A 20399-nucleotide genomic window follows, 5' to 3' on the forward strand; every position below is an offset into this window, starting at 1 on the left:
TTATTTATTTTATTCTAAAATGATAAAAGCTACTTTTTAAAACGTATTTATCAATTGCAATACAGTTGTTATATTTTAATATTGTGCAGCCCTATATACTATACATATAATTCATGAAGCATCAAATTGTAACAGATACACAGCACTAAATGAAAATTCAAGGCAAGTAACAAATAAATTATCTATTTTTTTTAACTCTCAATTTCCAACTGGACGACTCTGTTTGATAACATTAGCTTCATCTTCATGTTATTCAGTGTACAAAGTAGATTGGTTGTTCGCATGCTGCTCTGAGATCAGTGCAGCTCTATGGCATGCCGGACCCTCTTCTCCAGCTGGTCTGCGGTGGGCCGGGCGTCAGGGTCAGAGTCTAGCATGTCCAGCAGTAGCTCGCACATGGCGTGGTTTGGAGGCGGCGGCAGTGGCGGAGCACGTCTTGCCCTCATAGGGATGGTCAGCTGTAGCTCGGGATTCTGACACAGCGCTTCACCTAGCGGGGTAAGCCAGCGGCCTCGCATTACATATGCACCTAGAACAACAATAAACAGGAAACATTGTTATGCTTAATCAGGAAATGTTATGCTTAATCAATTTTCTAGCATTTTGTGAAACAGGTCCTTCATTCATTACTGTGCAAGGAGTTTCCTTTGATCTCCCAAGCGCTGCATTTGAATTTGGCTCGTTCATTACAGTTTAACACTAAAATGGCAACAAAAACAAACCAGTGTGTTTCTTCAAAGCACAACTTTCCTAGCACAAATTTATTATTATTCACAAAACTTTAAGGCCACAGAGAGAGGTTAATGAGTGGAAAGATGTTAATTGCCCTTATATAAATAAGCTATGACATCTGACTAGGGCTGTAACGATATGTGATATGAAATCGAAATCGCAATACGCAGGTCCACGAACCTGTATCGCGATGTGAGAAGGCAGAATCGCGACACACCCCTTCCAACTCCCAGAATTATCCTTCCTGTCCAGGTCCAACTTTTAAGTCAGCAGTATGGCAACATTTCAGCTACCCGGTGGAGAACAAGGATGGCAATCGTGTAGTTGACAAGACCCACACAATTTGCCGTAAGTGTTTCAAGAAGCTTCCCCAACCGGCTGGCAACGTGGTGTGAGCGTGGCGTTTCTGTTGCGTGTCATCCGCGGGGCGGCTGCGTGGCGTTTTCTCTTTCTTTGCACACCAGAAGCGTGTCTGACGCGGCGCTTCTGTTGGTATTGATGTACAGGAGGCACTATACTTCATGTTAAATATATATTGCCTATTGGTACCGCAAAGAAAACGTCGGCAGTAGCCTATTGACCATACAGATATATGGTATTGACGGCAAAATAGGCTACAGAATATTGTACAGAATAAAACTGTTTTGTCCCCCCCATATCGAGGTTTGTATCGTACCGTGTGTAAAAAATCGTGATACGAACCGAATCGTGGGTTTGGTGTATCGTTACAGCCCTACATCTGACCTTTTTGAATGCCTGCTAGCAGCACAGAAATTCGCTGGGTCCGTGTAATTACTGAGGACTGCCTGAACAGCCAATAAACTCCATCTAGAACCTGCATCCTCAGACCACTTTACATTATTTCAGTTATTAGTTAATGGGCTACAATGTCAGGCACTCAACAACAAAGCTTTCTCACCGATCTAAAGTGGTGGATGAGGTAAGTAGTAAGAGGAGTTACCAAAATAGCCACCTGCCTGCCAATGCTAGTGAAACGAGGCTCTGAAAATTGTGAGAATTACTATTCCTGTTCATATTTCTGTGAAGTAGCTTTGACAATCACAAGATGGTGGGTTTTATATTAATTTTAATGTTAATCATAAAAATACATGCATCATGGATCAAGATTGATTAAGTAACAAAGACTTTAAAAAACATTTAATGGATAATGCTAAATGAGCCAGCGTATTTTTCCCCGCTCAACTCACCCAGTTGTTCTTGATTGGTGCCATCCTCAAGGAAAATGATTCTCTCCAGCACAGCCCAAAACAGCACACCCACAGAGAAGATGTCAGCCTGGGCTGTATAACTACGTCCTGCCCAAACTTCTGGAGCCATATAGAAGTCTGAGCCGCAGGTAGAGGAAAGAGCCAGTCTATTCTGGACACCTTCTGTAGGATTGTCCACCATCTTACTGAGACCAAAATCTGCCACCTGTCATACACAAGAAGGGAGGTAATATGTTAATAACTAAAACAAGTTTTTTTTATTAAAAGCAATATGCACATTTATAATTAAAATTGTATTAATGAATAATTTAAATAGCATATTACAAATTTTACTTTTAATTAAATCTACAATCCCATTGCTATTCAAAAAATGTCTTTGTCCCCTGTATGAGAAAAAATATTAAAATCTAGTCTGATATTTATAATTCTTCAGTTCAGTTAGAATTACTAAAGTAAAGCCTCATATACAATTGCAATGGAAAATATAAGCTACAAAAGCACTAAAAATAGAAGTTTAAGTCCTTTTTTAACAACTATAGGCAACTATAACTCTAGATAAGCCTAAGGCAACTTATTATCCACATTGTGCGATGCCTAATATTTGACTGGATTTAGGGCACAATGGATCAGTCGCTTCAAAGCACGCTACATTGATCGTCTCTACATGCAATGAAACGTAAAAAACTCATTATTTGAAACTTTAGAAGAATGGATTTTAAGACGATCCATTCTGACTTTATCTGTGAGGTGATTGTTTTGCTAGACCTTTTTGGGTTGATTCTGACATACCCAGGCTTTGTATTGATTAAAAGAAAAGGCTCAAAATGTTCAGGTACATTTTATGACTATACTATAGTCATTTGTGACTGTGAGAAAAAAAAACCCTGCAATATTCCAAATGCATTGCATCACTTTTTGTTTTCGTATTGTATGACATTCTTTAGGCACAAATTGTGATTCGCTATTTATATTGCAACACGAGAGCCTTTGTCTAGCATGCAAATAAACGTTCAAAGGTAGTTTTGTATTGCTTTGTTATTTATGTCATGTTACAATTGGAACGATGTTCATGCCTACAGACTAATACAAATTACATAAAAATGGAAGAGAGTAGAAAAAAAGGCATTATGGCTCCATTAGCAGTCTAGGCTACTTCAAAGGCAAGATGAAAGCATGTAAAAATTCAAATCAGGCCCATGACAATTGCACTTAGTTTGACTCCAAATGCTCCATGAGGATTGATCACTTTAACTAATTTTACTGTTTGTCAGAAGATGCTTCTGTATATTTGTACTGCGTCATTTTTGTACCTTTATGACCGGTCCTGCTTTAGTAAGACAGACAAGAACATTATCTGGCTTTATATCCCGGTGCACTATTCCATGCCCGTGCAGGAACATAATGGCACCGCTGAGCTGCTGAACCACTGCATGGTTGCACTCAGCATCCGGCGGCCTGGACAGAATGTACTGGTTTAAATCACCTCCCTCGCAGTACTCCATCACTAACCAAAAGGCAAAGCAGCGCCTGGGAACTTCCTCTGTGGACATCAGTTTCCTCTTTGACCTCGAGGGATTCCTCATTTGGGTTTTCCAGTCTTTGTCCACCACTCTCCCCTTAAGAACACTCTCCACTAAATCCAAAGGCAGCCTGCCTGACCTTAGGGGCTGCAGTGTTCTAGGTCCAGTCTGTAAGAGACAGTTGTAGAGAGCGATGACGTTGGGGTGGTTCCGTGCGGTGATTCTCATAGCCCAGAGCTCTTGCAAATACAGCTCTATACTCTCTGGGCTACAACATGGTAGACGTTTAATGGCCACTGTGTCATCTTTCTCACCCCACCATCCAGTCTCTGTCACACGTCCCTTGAAAACCACTCCATAGCTGCCCCGTCCCAGTTCTTGTTGCAAAGTGTAGATATCATCCATCCTGGCTAGCAGCCTTTGTTGTTTACTGCATCAAATGCAAGATGTGCTGGTGTTCTCAGGTGCTGGGTGTTATTCCATTGTTCTGATAATAGAAGCAAGAAAAAAAAATGTACATAAAAAAATGTATATATGTATTATATTTAAACTGTTTTTATATAACTGTTGTCTTATTTTTTTGCATACTGACAGCACTTGAATGTTGAATGAAACTGTTTTGTAAGGATTACTGCATGGGCTATATATATATATATATATATATATATATATATATATATATATATATATATATATATATATATATATATATATATATATATATACACACACACACACACGTCCGAAACAGTCCCTCAACTAGACAGCACAATTGTGTTTACAGTTCCTATTAACACGCGATTAAATTGTCACACATATATATATATATATATATATATATATATATATATATATATATATATATATATATATATATATATATATATATGATAGTTTTATCTTCCTTTAAAATAACACAGAATATACGCTTTAATTATTAAACTGACGTTAACGTTACATTACTTCAGCATTTCTACTGCTGCTTTTTATTAATAATGTGAATAAACTTACCCATTAAATCGCGTCAAATGGAAAGTGTAGTTATTCAAAAGTTTTCTTGGTCTGTGCTTTGTTTTTTATGCACATATAATTAATATAAAAACGTATTGTCAGTGTGCAATCTAAAAGCACTCATAATACAACTTAACGTAAACAGCATTTCCGTAATAACACTTCCGTATTTTTTTAGATCTTCGCGCGTATCGTGGTGTTCTGCGTTTCTATTGGTCAATGCTGTTGTAGATGACCACGTTCACCAATAAGATACGAGAACGTCAACACCCATTTAAAAGTGACCAGTAAAACTCTTCGTCTTGATACAAATCTTTTAAAGGCCGTTTGGTGTTTGAAAATCAATACATGTTAGTTTTATAATATATTATTAAGTTATGTAATTTAGTTTGTTCTGATAATAACAGTGTAAGCCCATTACACTGATAACTGATATAATTTAACCCAGTTAAATTATATCGTTTAGAAAATTATATATTCTGTGAATTCAATTTTCTAAACATAAAATTCTATATAATCATATTTTTGTTATAGCTTATGAGTGAGTACATTAAACCACGCAAACGTTCAGACAAGACGCAGCTTTACATAATGAAGAACTGTTCAAGTTCAAGAGCCTATATCAGGCCGGGGCAAGTTGTCACACGTGTTATGTTATACACTTATACAATTTGTTGGTCTAAACAGTTATTTGAGATTTCAGTACATTTCCTTTTACATTGTTTCTGCCGAAAAGACTACTGGCAGGTTCCATTATGAATAATGGACATGTTCTGACAAAGCAGTTTTGTTTTTAATTTAGATTTTTAGAGGAAATAGAGGAAAACTATGTAATTGGTTTTTCTTTCTTTCTTTCTTTCTTTCTTTCTTTCTTTCTTTCTTTCTTTCTTTCTTTCTTTCTTTCTTTCTTTCTTTCTTTCTTTCTTTCTTTCTTTCTTTGACAACTAGCTCATGATCTCCCCTATAACTATTGAATCAAGGATTATCCCATTTAAAAAGTCGGATTAAACAGTTATTTTATAGCAAATTTGTGTTACAAGCTCTAAAATCCCCCATAAAAATCTTAAGTCCTTCCAACTTTTAAAATGTGGTAAAAATCCCTGACACAAGGTACCCCTTTAATGCTTGCCTAAAGTTACCTAAATGTCAGACACAGATAAGGAAGCCTCATAAGAACATCCCTGACTGTCTGAACAGGCTGTCACTCCCATTCTTTCTCACATTACAAAAAATACTCAACCAATTATTTTCTTCTTATTTTACTTCTCTGCTAACTTTAGCAGCACCTACATTATGTCTAACTAATTACCAAAGAATTTCTCATTCCTCATCCAGTCAGTGTCCTGAGATATATTGCCTAAAGTTTTGGGACGCCTGACTTTAAATGCAGATAAACTTTAATGACATCTCATTCGTAATCAGTAGGGTTTAATATGGAATTGGCCCAACCTTTGCAGCTATAACAGCTTCAACTCTTCTGGGAAGGCTTTCCACAAGGTTTAAGAGTGTGTTTATGGGAATTTTTGACCATTCATTTGTGAGACCTGAAGGCTTGACTCACAGTCTCCGCTCTAATTCATCCTAAAGGTGTTCTTTCAGGTTGAGGTCAGGACTCTGTGCAGGCTTTGTGCACTGGTGCACAGTCATGTTGGAACAGGAAGGTGCCGTCCCTAAACTTTTTACGGAGCAAACGGAGCAAATTTCCTGCTCCAAAAATAAAATTGGGAGCAGGAAATTATCCAAAATGTATTGGTATGCTGAATCATTAAGAGTTCCTTTCACTGGAACTAAGGGTCCAAGCCCAACCTCTGAAAAACAACCCCACACTATAATCCCCTCTCCACCAAACTTTACACGTGGTACAATGCAGTTAGGTAAGTACCGTTCTCCCAACATGACATCATGACTTTGCGTAAACATACACGCCACTTTTGAAGTATAACATATCCTGTTTTTTATATTACACAAATGGGTAGGTTTAGGGAAGAGTTTGAGCTACGCGTTCAAAATGTGTCTGAATATGTGTGTGTGTTAAATGGATTTATAAATATACTAAATTATGTAAAAATTTAAAATTGTGAAAATGTAAAAATGCAGAATGTTTCTTGTGATTGGTAGGTTTAGGGTGTGTGTGTGTGTGCGTGTGTGTGTGCGTGTGCGTGTGCGTGTGTGCATGTGCATGTGTGTGTATACATGTTTTTCTAGCCTGGGGACTTCAACCTGAATGCACACAGACTCATGGGGACTCGTGTCACTGTAGGGACCTAAATTGAGGTCCCCATGGGTACAAAAGCTTATAGATCATACATAATGAGTTTTTTTTTTGAAAATGTAAAAATGCAGAAAGTTTCCTGTGATGGGTAGGTTTAGGGGCAGGAGCAGTGTAGGGGGACAGAATATAATATATTATACAGTAGAAAAACCATTACGTCTATGGTGAGTCCCCAGAAAGATAACGCACCAGACTTTGTGTGTGTGTGTGTCTGTGTGTGTTTGTGATGGGTTTAGGGGTAGGGGCAGTGTAGGGGATAGAATAAAACGGCGTTGATAAACACGCTAAAAAACTATTATGCGTCTTGATAGCACGCCAAAATGGCATACGAATGTCATACATACGCCATTTCATGAGATCAGTCTGGTTCTCCTGGCAACTGCCAAACCCAGACTCATCCATCGAATTGCCAGACAGAGAAGCGTGATTCGTCACTCCAAAGAACACATCTCTACTGCTCTAAAGTCCAGTGGTGGCGTGCTTTACACCACTGCATCCAACAATTTGTATAGCACTTGGTGATGTAAGGCTTGGATGCAGCTGCTCGGCCATGGAAACCCATTCCATGAAGCTCTCTATGCACTGTTCTTGAGCTAATCTAAAGGCCACATGAAGTTTGTAGGTCGAGCTATTGACAGAAAGTTGGTGAATTCTGCGCACTGTGCACCTCAGCATGCGCTGACCTCACTCTTTGATTTTACTTTGATTTTTCATCTACCACTTCATGGCTGAGTTGCTGCTGTTCCCAATTGCTTTCACTTTATTAAAATACCATTAATAGTTGGCCATGAAATATTTCGTAATGAGCAAATTTCATGAATGGACAGATGGCAACCTATCACAGTACCACATTTGAATTCACTAATCTCCTGAGAGCGACCCATTCTTTCACAAACGTTTGTATTTTTTGGTATTGTTTTTTTTCTGCTGTGTGCTGCTAAAAGTTCTTTTTTAATTTAATTTATTTTTTTCACAAATGTGTGTAAAAGCAGTCTGTATGCCTATATGCTTGTTTTTATACACATTTGGGCATGGGAGTGAGTGGAACACCTGATTTCACCTGAGTGTCCCAATACTTTTGGCATTATATCCTGGCTCAGTTTTTGAGTGCTTTTATCTAGTCCTTTCAGATAATTTTTTGTGTTGATTTTCAATAGCCTTGATTGAAACTTCCTTCCACGTTCAATCTCTCTCATCCACCGACTTTATATTGCTCATATTTTCTAATATATTGAGTTATGTCTTTGGGTTATGCTGCTGAAATCAATTAAGTGTCTAGTATTAATAGTCATCATTGAAAATTATTGCTAAGGGCTTCCCATAAAACATAGTAGTGTCTCACAGGGATGTGGATAAGCCTCAGTGCTCTTCATCGCCTCATATAACAATAAAACTTTGCCCTGGAATGATGAAGGGAATGAAACAACATTGACCAGAGAGGCCCCCCGATAATTGTGCGTCATAGAGGTGAATAAACCCACTCGTAATTGCATAGCATGCGTAGATCTGACTTCAATCTTACTTTGAGGTGGTATCTCACCACAATGCATACAGGTGCTGGTTTCGTGATTCAGCCACTGCTGTAATATGATATGGCACAGAGTCTGATGAGTTCCTCTATAGTGGCAAGGCACATTTCGGTTTGTCTGTGTATAATATCTCATTCCAGATTTAGGCCTACTGCATGGAATAGTATGCAAATGCATGGGACAGGGACTTAGGTGATGGGTTATTTTGGTTGATTATTATTTAGGTATACAAGTTATCAAAGACTGAGTATTGCACACATCAAAATAATAATTGTGATGCTTATTGGTTCATTTCGTCAGTGGCACAGCTGTATGACACATGCTTTTTATAATCACGATGTGCATTTAGAGATTAATTACACATCAGGATTTGTGTTTATTTTTGCATCTAATCCATGTTATTTAACAGCCTCTGAAATGGCATGATTAGGAAGATCAAAGCAAGCTATTGTAACTTAAAGTGTGCTCTTATCCAGACCTATATTAAGCTACTGGTTTTACCCAAATAATTTATTTTTCAACAGGCTTTTTCTAATGCTGAGCCACTTACAATTATAATGTGCTCATTCAAAGTAATTATCAGCTAGAACACAATGTTACAGTATTTCAATTTTCCCCAATGCTTTAGCTGAAGTTTTTTTTTATTTTTATTTTTTGATGCGCTCTTGATAAGATCACAACATCCCTGCTGGAAAGACCAGATCCATGCTTGTTCATGCTGGTTTGGTGCTGGTCTACCTGAATGTGAACTGAAATGAGCAAACAAGGTGCAGAATTTGAATTTAAGTTTGTAGTGTCACGTTGTTGTTTCAGTTTTGTTTTCATGGATTTGTATAGTTTTCATTAATAGTTTCTATCACATTATTTCCTTTTGGTTGCTAAGTATGTTTTATTTAGTCGTCATGGTTACTTGTTGTTTCATTGATTTCAAGCATCTGAACCTTATTTTGTTCATTGAGTTTGCTTGATAGCCTTAGTTCTGGCTGTTCTTTGACTGGTGTTGTTTAGCTCAGGGGTTTTCAAACTTCATGATGCCAAGGACCCCCAAATATGAGAAACCTTTATGGGGGACCCCCTTCCTAAAATACATCTGTATATAAAAAAAAGTTAAATAATAAGTATGATATAAATACAACACATTGTTTCCTAACTTAAATTGGCTTAATATTGTATGTATTTACCTAAACATTTTCAATGAAAATGTACGTGTTTAAGCAACTTTTGTAATTTAGGTCTATGTAAGCAGCTTACATAAGAACCCTAGTGAGCAAAATAAAGGGGACTATAGTGAAAAAAACTCACTAGAAAGATATGAAGCAAACATATACAAATCTTAAAAGTATGTATACGGCAAACAAGGAGTTAAACCATTAGAAATGAAACCATTAGACTGTTCGGACTCCATTTTTGCTTTGTCTTTTAATTCTCTGAAATTTTCTGGGGACCCCTTAGAACCTTCTGGAGAACCCCTGGGGGTCCCCGGACCCCAGTTTGAAAACCCCTGGTTTAGCTCACACTGAAACACTAGCCATCATTGTTTGGCGTGACTTTGCCTGGAACGCTACAAAGTCGTGAGTTGTGGTTTGAAATCGTATAAGGGCTCACATAGGCAGCATTATAACTCCTTTGTGCCTCACCTCATCTTCGTCCTGACAGACTTTAAAAATTGTCTTGAAAAGCCTTGTTTGAAAGATGTCAGACTTTTGAATGTTTGGCTTACAGATAGATATTTTAAATTTCATAAATGAGCTTTTGAGGGCCAATGACTGTGTTGAATTTATCTGAATTGCAGTTCAGTAAATGTATCTTCTTCTCAGTCTATTTAAATTTGAAGTCAACGTCATGTGGGTTGTGGCCAGTTCAATTCTAATTCTTATTGCAACTCATAAATTGAATATGTTTTGTGTTTGAGATATTACTTAAAACAAAAATGAAATACATGTTATTTAAATGCTGTATAAAATCAAGTTATTTATCTATGATTCATAATTCTTATGCATTGCTTAAGCAAAACTCTTCTTATTCGTGTTGCCACAACCTTTGGAGTGGATGTGAAGTGTCATCGTCCACCGAGACTTCCCTTTGCCTCTGGGAGATTTTGTTTTTCTCCTGTATGCACCGCTCAACTGTAAATTGTGTCTCAGGCTTAATTTGCAATTCTCACTCCCAAGCCAGCGCTTAGCTTGTTAACATTATCTAAGTTTCTTTACACCAATTAATTGATTGGAACTATGTTTGGATATATACAGTAAATGTATAAAACAAATACATTTTTGGTCCATGAAATGGATAGATAAACAATTTGAATGATGCATATTTTTAGCCAGGTCCTGTCTTCTGGGGTGCGGAAAGAGGTGACGTTGGTAGTGTCTTGTACGTCAGCCTTGACTAAGGGTTGTATGGCTGTCCAGGTTGTGCGTAATACCCTGCCTTGGTGTAGCCCCATCTACCGACACTGGGGGAGCGGGGGGGCTGGACCAGTGGAAGGGGTGTGTCGTTATAAGAGGGGAGAGAAAGGGAGCAGGCAAGCAGTTGAACAAACCAAGAAGCTGAAGATTGGACATAACCGCCACACCTCAAGACTGAAAGTGAGAGAAAGAGAGAGACTGAGCAACCCCATATCGCAGACGACAGGTAAAACAAGGTGTCATGTTGATACCTCTTGTGCATTTTTGTATTGATTCTAATTCCATAGTGAAAGAATGCAGATTATATCTGTTTTATTGGGTCAGCTGTTGTTTTTTAGTTGTTTTTTTTGCCTGACGTGACAAGTATTTTGTGATTACTTACTTTTTTAAAGACTGCTTGTCTGTTAATATTAATATTTGCTGAAGCAATGATGACTGCATTTATCTTCACAGTCAATTATTTTCTTATGGGGCTGCAAATAGGTTTATATTGTTAATATGTTGTTATCCCTGGGTGACGTTTTTAATGATTAGTTCTGCTCTTTAAATAATCTTTTTTCCATTACTCATGGCTTTTCCCTATTAATCACCTTCATGATTTCCAATTAACCTGTGTGGCAGGATTTTTTTTCCTCGTTTATTTTTTGCAAAGTTTTTTTGTTTATGTGTGTGTGTGTGTGATTTTTTTTATTTATTAATAAGCATCTTTTCCAAAGGATGCTTTTATTGTAAACAATTATTTTAAGTCCACTTAAGATTGATTGAAATTGCATATAACACAACAGTACTAAACAAATGAATTCCATTCAAAGCTTTGATCACAGACACTGGAGTGCCTGCACTGGGTTTGCCAGTGAAGAGGGAAAGAGCAGCAATTCTGCCCTTTCCCGCTAATTCTGAATGTACTTCTAATATTTTTTACAGCTGCAATTAAACTAAACTTAATACAATCTGTCCACTGACTCCCTTTAATCAACTAGAGCATTTTGTGCTCATTTTTCATTCCAGTCTTTATTGTAATTTCAGCCTGCGCAGAGTAGCAACAAGTGCGCTATTCATTTAATATTTTATGCTTCTAGGACAACATTTAATCTACACTAGAAAATAACATAATCAATGATAATAATAAAAAAGACTGGAATAAATAATTTAGAAATGTAAATATGTTTGCATGGTTCATACACACACACACACACACACACACACACAACCACGAAATATGATGCAGTCTAAGTATTCTTTATGATGGCAAGGCACAAATATGAACTGAAATCTGTATGGTGATTTTAATTAAATTTAGTTTATTTTAAATTGGTTTATTTCTTTTTTTTAAACAATAGGTCATATAAAACAATACAAAAAAGACAGTCAAATCATATTTAAATTATGTCAATTAAGATAGATTAAGCTAGATACAACTGAATTTCAGATGTATTTTTATTTATTTATTTTATTTATTTAATGTATGTAAATACATTAAATACAATGCATGTATTTACAATGTATGCATTTATTTTAACTATATATATATATATATATATATATATATATATATATATATATATATAGTTAAAATAAATGCATATATATATATATATATATATATATATATATATATAGTTAAAATAAATGCATATATATATATATATATATATATATATATATATATATATATATATTAACATATTCATTCTTTACTATTATTATAATTATAATCATTATTTCCACATTCTCTGTAAGAAGCATGTCATACTCTCTTTAAAACAATCAAATGTCTCCTTTAGGGCCTGCAAAATATTTTCACGCATTCATTAATGCCATGGAAATGTGCACATATATTTTTAACCATTTTATGAAAAGGTTTTGCATTTTGCTTGCATCTGTGGAGTAAGGCAAATTCAATACGTAGCCTAGAGCATCTAAATAAATCTTCCAAATTGTACAGTTTATGCATCCCGTAATAAATTCATGCAACAATCCTCTACGAATTGAAACATGAAAGCTGCTTGTCTCATTTCGCGTAATTATTTTAAAACTTTGCACTGCATTAGGGAGACTAGTTTTCCTCTGATTAATTACCTGAGTCATATTAAATTGATTTTTACCCTAAAATCCATTAGAGCAGAAGTGATGCGTGCATAATTATGTACATTTATCAATTAGAGTTCTACTCTCTTACACGTAAATCTATTAAGCCAATGAATGCCTTAAGTGTGAGCAACATATTCAATATTAATTGAAATAAAAATTGTGAGATGCACAGAATCTGGGATCACTCAGATAGAACCGATATAAGGTCGAAGCTGCTGTATCTGATCCATATGACTTATCATTTGTAATTAAGCATATCATTTCGAGACTTAATTGATTGTATTATATCCAATTCTCAGCTGCTCCTGAACTTGGATGATAGCTGCCCTGAATACTGCTTATTTTCATACATTATAAGTATGTTGACTAAATGCCATATAGAAATGTTATATTACACCTCCACAGCTCATTGTGGGCATTATTATTTATTATTCTTATACAACTTCTTCTGATGCCATTATGTCATTTTGATTTTACATTGAAACTGCAAACCCTGTGAAGGAATTTTGACTTTCCATTAGTCATACCGTCTATGTATGAATTTACTTTCGCAATTGCTTTTGATTTGAAAGGTGGTGACAGTGGCATTTATTGCATTTTCTCCTCACAATTGAAATATCATGCAAATAGTTCTTCAAAAATAAATAAATAAAGAAACTTTTCACTCCCTCCCCCTTCTCTTTATGCTCATTGTCATGGCCACGGGGAGGATAATGCAATGATTGCTGCTGTTCTGCCAGTGAAGAGGCAGTGTGTGTGGAGGGGAACCATGATCATCTGCAGCGGGACTGCAGACTCTGAGCCCTCTGGCAATCATTGTGCTCTCAATTAAAGTAACCATGCGAATCCCCCCATCCCTCAACGGAAATGGTAATGACAACGAGAAGAGCTTAGATTATTTTGTTTCGATGCTATTGCTTAGGACAAAAAAAAATTGCTCGACGTTGCAAACAGGTGAGCTATCATTTACTGTGTAATAAATCCGAGATGAAGTGCATTCAGCGGATGATACTAATGTGAATGAGAAATGAGAAAGAGGTCATGTTCCTCCATCGGTCTGCTGTGGAACAAACAAACAAAAAGTAATTGTTATTTGCTCATTCTTGAAATGTCATGACACAGTTGACCGACAAAAATGGAAATGGGAAAAAACACAGAGCAGAAGAAAAGCAGCAGACTTGATTCACCGAATCTGGTGGTGACTCAGTGCAAGCATTTGTGTTTCAGTCAAGGCGCGGGGACAGAATGAGAATTGGGTCTGGTGTTTGCCGTGGAGGTGATACGATCAGGTGGCTGTAGGAGAGAGCGAGCAGACATGGTCAAATCAGATTAGTTGCATTCCCTTAGATTAGTCAAAGACTGTAGACAGAGCATCTTCCCTATGTGGAAATGTATCACCGCAGCTTTCATAGAGTTCACCCAGAAATGAAAAATCGGTCATCATTTACTTACCCTTTAAATAGTTCCAAACTTTTTTTGTCAGTACAATGAAACTCAATGGGGTCCAAAACAACACCGGATACCACTATGGGGGGAAAACAAACACTTAAAGGGTTAGTTCACCCAAAAATGAAATTTCTTTCATTAATGACTCACCCCAATGTCGTTCCACACCCGTAAGACCTCTGTTCATCCTCGGAACACAGTTTAAGATATTTTAGATTTAGTCCGAGGCCTTTCTTTCCTTTGAATGTAAGTGTAAGTTAAGTTATGCTCACTTGCTGTCCACTTCCAGAAGGTAATGAAAACATCATCAAAGTAGTCCATATGTGACATCAGTTGGTTAGTTATACTCTTTTGAAGCCTCGACAAAACATTTTGGTCCAAAAATAACAAAAAATATGAATTTATTCAGCATTGTCTTCTCTTCCCCGTTTGTTTTTCAAACCTCAAATAAAGATTCAAACGGTCGCGAATCAGCAGATTGATTTGTGATTCATATCGCCAATGTCACGTGATTTCAGCAGTTTGCCAGTTTGACACACGATTCGAATCTTGAATAATGGCCGTTTGATTCTTTATTTGAGGAACACGAAGAGACAATGCTGAATAAATTTGTATTTTTTTGTGTTATTTTTGGACCAAAATGTATTGTCGACGCTTCAAAAGAGTCTAACAAACCAACTGATGTCACATATGGACCAACTGATGTCACATATGGACATTTTTTGCCTGCGCAGTTAAAAGCTTGAGTATGACAATTTCATACTTTGATGTTTCATTAGGCTAACTGTTACCTTCTGGACGTGGACAGCAAGTGGGCATACACTTACATTCAAAGGACAGAAAGGACTAAATCTAAAAAAATGTGTTCCGAGGATGAACAGAGGTATCATTAATGAAAGAAATTTAATTTTTGGGTGAACTAACCCAATCTTCTTTTGTATTCCACAGAAAAAAAGAAAGTCATAGCCTACATGCATCAAATAATATTTTGTAAAGACATTAATAAACTCTTCAATGAAACTAGGAATATAGGTCAAACGGTACACTAATATTTCTCTGCAGGCTTCGCACTAGTATTGCATACATGACAGTTGCTAAGGTTGATGCATTTGCACTTCACCTCCAGCTGTTTTCATTTTTCCATTATCTCCGACAAACACTCCTAATAAGAGATTGTAGCAGGGGATGATCATAAAAAGTTCCATCAAATCACTCTCCAAATCGAACTGTATTAATGATGCAAGGGATTTAATTGGTTGGAAAACTTTTTTTGTGTCGTTTATTTTGATATCCTTCCCTCAGAATGCGTTGGATTCCCATGTCCACGAAACACGCTGTAATTATACATGCACTTTGCTCACTGAGCAGAGACGTCTCAAGATGCTTTTATTGTCAACTTTTCATCACTGCTTCGCCGAAAGATTTTTGTTGGCTTTCATCAAAGAAAGCTTTTAGAGGTGCGCGCGCATGTGTGCGTTTCTCTAATGCGGTCGTGACTAATGTGTGCTGGCGCAGTGCGTGAGTCAGAGTTTGATGGGAACTGCATTCCCGCTCTTTCTCTCCCGCACTCATTTCCTTCTCATTATGCCACACACACTAATTCAGACATTAATTAGGGCCTATGATGAGTTTCCTTAATGAACTTCAGTATGTGTGGGGAAAAAACAGATGGTGGCTTGCGAATTTTGACATGTTTCACTGGTGACAGTAGTGGTAGTGATCCACGCCATTACGTTATACTTTCATGTGTGAATTTTGCAAATAGGTTTGATTCACTTTGAGACTTCGGCATTCATTGTGGTTGTCATGATTTGATCTCATCTCCATGGGACATGTGTTTGGCTTTAGGGAAAACTGGACCCAGGTTTATCTTCGACGTGTCAGATTATCAGTTCATCTGGGATTAGCAGGAGTTCGTTGCTGATTGACGAGGGTGAAAAAGGTGTTTCCAGTGCTGATTAGCTACAGGTCAAATTGGCTTTGGATGTGCACATTCAAACATGTGAACGTCCTTGGAAAATGTAGGCCTACTAGACCCATTAAAACTTTACATACCCTGGCACTTCAGGTAGCTAGAGGCTAATCGATTGGTAGCCTGACACTTTATAATTGCTTTCATTAAGAATTTTACCCCATTAGATCAAAACATTTTTGGCAAATGAGCATAGTTAGAACATTTGTGATAATGCAAGAAAGTTAGGACTAAAAAAAAGAAGGCTTTATGCTTAACAAGCAAGGCTGCATCTATTTAATGAAAAATAGCCTAGTCTACAGTAAAAAACAGTAATAGTGAGACATATTATAATTTTAAAAAATGACTTTTTTATTTTTTTTTAAATCTGTAATAACTTCCAGTGATGGGTAAGCAGAATTTTCAGCATCCATTATTTAAGTCTTGAGTGTTACATGATCCTTCAGAAATCATTCTATTTGTAATATCAAGAAACATTTCTTATTGTTATCTATGCTGAATTGTACAGTTGTGCTGTATACTTTTTTTTAATACACCCTTCAAACCTTTCAAGGATGTATTAGAAATCTCAAAAAATGTAATCATTACATAAAAATGTGGTAACACTTTATTCGCTATTAATTATTATCATGCATATTACTAGAATATTGGCTGTTTATTAATACGTATAAAGCACATATTAATGTCTTATTCTGCATGACCTTATTCTACATCCCTCCTACCCAATTACGAGGCAAAAGTTGTAGTTAATAGTTAATGTGATCCCCATACTAAGTGTTCAAAAAATTATAGAATGCAAGACAAAGCCAAGGGGCAAAAAACGACTAAATTACAATCTCTGAGCCAAATTGCTTAGCAAATTTCATTTTAAGAGTTTATTTGAATAAATATTTTGTATATATTACTTCTACTCTATCACTATAAAGTGCTTAGAGCATCTAAGACTTTAGTCATCTCCAGGCTTAAAACATCTCACCCTTCTCTTCCCTTCATCAGAGCTCCCAGTGGCTATAAGTTCCTGCTCCGTTTGTTTGTTCCGGTGTGTGTTCCGTAAAGAAGTCATGAAGACCCCGTTTTGGACCCTGCTGCTCTTATGCTTGTGCTCATCGGGTCATAGCGACTGCCAAGGGGACTGTTTAACCTGTGGACTCATCCTACCTGAACATCAAGCTTTTAATACATTGGTAAGTGCCCTGTCTATGAATATAAAAGTACAAACTCCCTATTAATTGTGGTTTTGAAATGAAATGCTCAGCAGGCACATTGTGTTGTAATAAAACAACTAATACATCAAATAAGATAGCTTAATGCAGGGGTGGATGAGAAAACTGTAATACAAATCAACTTTGTTAAAAGTTGGTCGTTGACACAATAGTGGCTGTAATCAAGTTGCTAATGGCAGTGCAGACCAAACAGCTGTGACTGGGGTGATCGGGGTAATGTCTGCCCATAATTGGCTGCTGTGCTGCCGTCAGCTGCTGATGTTGGGCTTGGAGTGATTGACACTTGGTGAAGGCGCTCTTGTTATGACCAGATGGGTCCCTTTGGCTATGGGTTTTCTCTGTGAAACCACTGTGTGTCAGACATTTCATCAACAGTATATTCACACTCGCAAATGCATGCAAAATCTGTTTTTCTTAACTATCTCCCTATAGCTATATATATTGTCTTTATGTTATCTGATTGTTTTTCAGATGCCATCGACATTCATTCGCAATGCCCAATTACTTTCCATGCATGCAACTTCTAGTTTCAATCCACAGCTATAAGCCGCTTCACCATTTATGATCTATTTTCCCCTACACATAGGAGATAATAAAAACTCACGCTACATCATCGTCTTTGAGGGCATCAAATGAACATTTTGTGGAAAGAACCCGCATTTGTCTAGAGCTGAGCGCTGAGGATCACATAAAGATTACTAATAAAGATTTTTATCCCATTCTAGTCTCTCAATTATCATATCATTTCTTGCACCAATGCCACATATCATTTCACATCTCATTGCTCTGGTAAGACCGTTTGCATGCGGAATTGTGCCACCAGGAATGTTTTATACTTAGATCTTCTTCTTTTTTTTATTAGAAAGGGCAAATTCAAATAACATCATAAATCTCCAAAGAAAATGTCCATTTTCAATGGGAAATGTTTTATATTCTTCGATCCATAACAGAACAAAATGTATATACAAAACAAATCTAGTTTTTAAAACAATATTAAGCAACTGTTCAAAATTGACAATAATAAGTTATGTTTCTTGTGCACCAAATCAACATATTAGAATGATTTCTGAAGCAGAAGACTGGAGCAATGATGCAGCTTTGCCATCACAGAAATAAATTGCATTTTAATATTCAAATAGCTAGAAAGCTGTTATTTAAAATTGTAATATTATTTAACAATATTCTTGTTTTTACTAGAGAAAATCATTTCCACATTTAAAATAATAACATGTTAATGTTTTTGATGAGTATTTGTCCTATCTCTTTTGTGCAGCTATGTATCCTGGAATGTGAGGCACGTGCATCTCCTGCATTGACCTGGGATTTGTGTTACCAAGCAGTGGGTCTGAACCAGCTTCCACTACCGTTACAGGAGGAGGAAACATCAAAGCGCTCTGATGATGAAGCCGAGCCTCTGGCCACACTGAGCATAGAGAATGACAATGGTGTCGAGTATACCGAGGCTTTGGAGCGGTTTCGACACGCCGCGCAAGCGCTCCGCAGCCAAAAGCCTTCAGAGGAGGAGAAACTCGGGATTTCATATGACCCGGACCTTGACCCGGAGACAGAGGAGGACCAGGATGCTGTAGGAGAAGAGAAGAGCGGTGAGGCAGCCGTGAGCGTGTCCAAGCGATTCGGAGGTTTTATGAAAGGTCGTCACGGTTTCCGGAAATTGGTGAGCTCCGGGAGGCCTTTGCAGAAACGCTACGGTGGCTTCATAGGGATAAGGAAATCTGCCCGCAAGTGGAACAACCAGAAGCGCGTGAGTCAGCTACTGAGGCAGTACCTGAGCTTGACGGGCCGCTCGGGGCGTTCAGGTCACGTCAGTAACCTCTCCGCCAGAATCCGAAGACAAAATGAAGTTTAGATGGCCTTGTAGTACAGGCCCTTGGTCTTTTCACTTACCTCAACTCAACTGCTCATCAGCCATCAGTAACTGTGAACATCTATCATGCACCGCAGCCCAGAACTAAGTTAGATAAATCTGTGTTTAATCAAAGAAGAGGAGTATTTTGTATAGCGTTGGTTTTTATCATTGACATTTCCAGACATCAAAAACATCTCAATCAAGTCGTTAGGACAAATGTTGCTGATGAGAACTGATTGTTTATTTCAAAAATCAAAACTCCTAGAATTAACCTTGAAGCATTGTGAAAAAAATAAAATAAAAGGCAAATCAGTGAAACTTGAATTGAGCATGTGAATCAGTTGCAGATGAGAGCAGTGGGTTGTAGTGGAGGATGGGGTTTCCTTGTTCTGTTTTGGGGATAACTGAGAGAAAAGCACTTTATATATTTTTTTTTACCTTGCACACTGTATTGTGCTAAGATTGGTTGTTTTGCACACGTCCGTTGTATGGAGCAATTTAGGAGCAATCAGACTGGTTTTCAAAATAAAATACAATAGGTGATTATTTTTAGTCCAATATATATTCTTTAGGGAATATATGATGGTTTGTGAGCCAATGCTGCCCCCTAGAGTTTACACTCGAAATTACGGTCCATATTTTGTGGAATCCACATTTAAAAATCCTCTCAAAATTGCTGTGTTCACGCCATGTCGTAATTACCGTCAATAAATCTCCAAATGCTTTCAAATCGCTCTCGCGGTACTCTGATGTCATTCATCTATTGGTCTGCGCAGTGCTGCTTCAAGTCGAACACACCTGAACCCACCTAAAGGGATAGTTCTCTCAAAAATTATGTAATTAATTACTCACCTTCATGTCATTCTAAATCCGTTAAGACAATTGTCCATCTTCATAAATTAATATATTTTTTATGAGAGCTGTCTGTCCCTCCATTGACAGGCTACGCAACTACCACTTTCAAGCCCCAAAAAAGGTAGTAAAACGCAAACAAAGCATTCACATTGCTTCATAAAATTAAGGCAAAACCACTGGATTCACATGGATTACTTTTATAATGTCGTTACAACTTTTCTGGGGCTTCAAAGTGGTAGTTGCA

The 20399-nt window shown here is 37.1% G+C and overlaps 2 protein-coding genes and 1 long non-coding RNA gene across 4 annotated transcripts; 1 reads left to right on the forward strand and 2 right to left on the reverse strand.

The window, feature by feature from the left end:
- si:ch211-63o20.7 (Serine/threonine-protein kinase pdik1l-B-like) lies at positions 1 to 4649 on the reverse strand. Its single transcript, XM_067418635.1, has 4 exons — positions 4493 to 4649; positions 3272 to 3968; positions 1941 to 2166; positions 1 to 529 (listed from the first exon to the last, which is right to left on the reverse strand). The coding sequence occupies exons 2-4, from the start codon at positions 3884 to 3886 to the stop codon at positions 297 to 299; spliced, it is 1074 nt and encodes a 357-aa protein (XP_067274736.1). The 5' UTR covers positions 3887 to 3968; positions 4493 to 4649; the 3' UTR covers positions 1 to 296.
- A 6162-nt stretch (positions 4650 to 10811) lies between these two features.
- On the forward strand, positions 10812 to 19618 carry pnocb (prepronociceptin b). 2 transcript variants are annotated; one of them, XM_067417781.1, is made up of 3 exons: positions 10812 to 10927; positions 17207 to 17394; positions 18707 to 19618. In XM_067417781.1, the coding sequence occupies exons 2-3, from the start codon at positions 17272 to 17274 to the stop codon at positions 19298 to 19300; spliced, it is 717 nt and encodes a 238-aa protein (XP_067273882.1). In that variant the 5' UTR covers positions 10812 to 10927; positions 17207 to 17271; the 3' UTR covers positions 19301 to 19618. The 2 variants fall into 2 exon arrangements, with proteins under 2 accessions (XP_067273882.1, XP_067273883.1); XM_067417782.1 differs by lacking the exon at positions 10812 to 10927 and adding an exon at positions 14847 to 14984.
- Positions 12433 to 14657, reverse strand: LOC137041449 (uncharacterized). The gene is made up of 4 exons (XR_010898091.1): positions 14511 to 14657; positions 14245 to 14317; positions 13980 to 14085; positions 12433 to 13852 (listed from the first exon to the last, which is right to left on the reverse strand). It is a non-coding gene; the product is annotated as an uncharacterized lncRNA (long non-coding RNA).
- Positions 19619 to 20399: the final 781 nt, after the last annotated feature.

Source organism: Pseudorasbora parva, chromosome 15 (assembly GCF_024679245.1).
Source record: "Pseudorasbora parva isolate DD20220531a chromosome 15, ASM2467924v1, whole genome shotgun sequence".
Taxonomy (NCBI): Eukaryota; Metazoa; Chordata; class Actinopteri; order Cypriniformes; family Gobionidae; genus Pseudorasbora; species Pseudorasbora parva.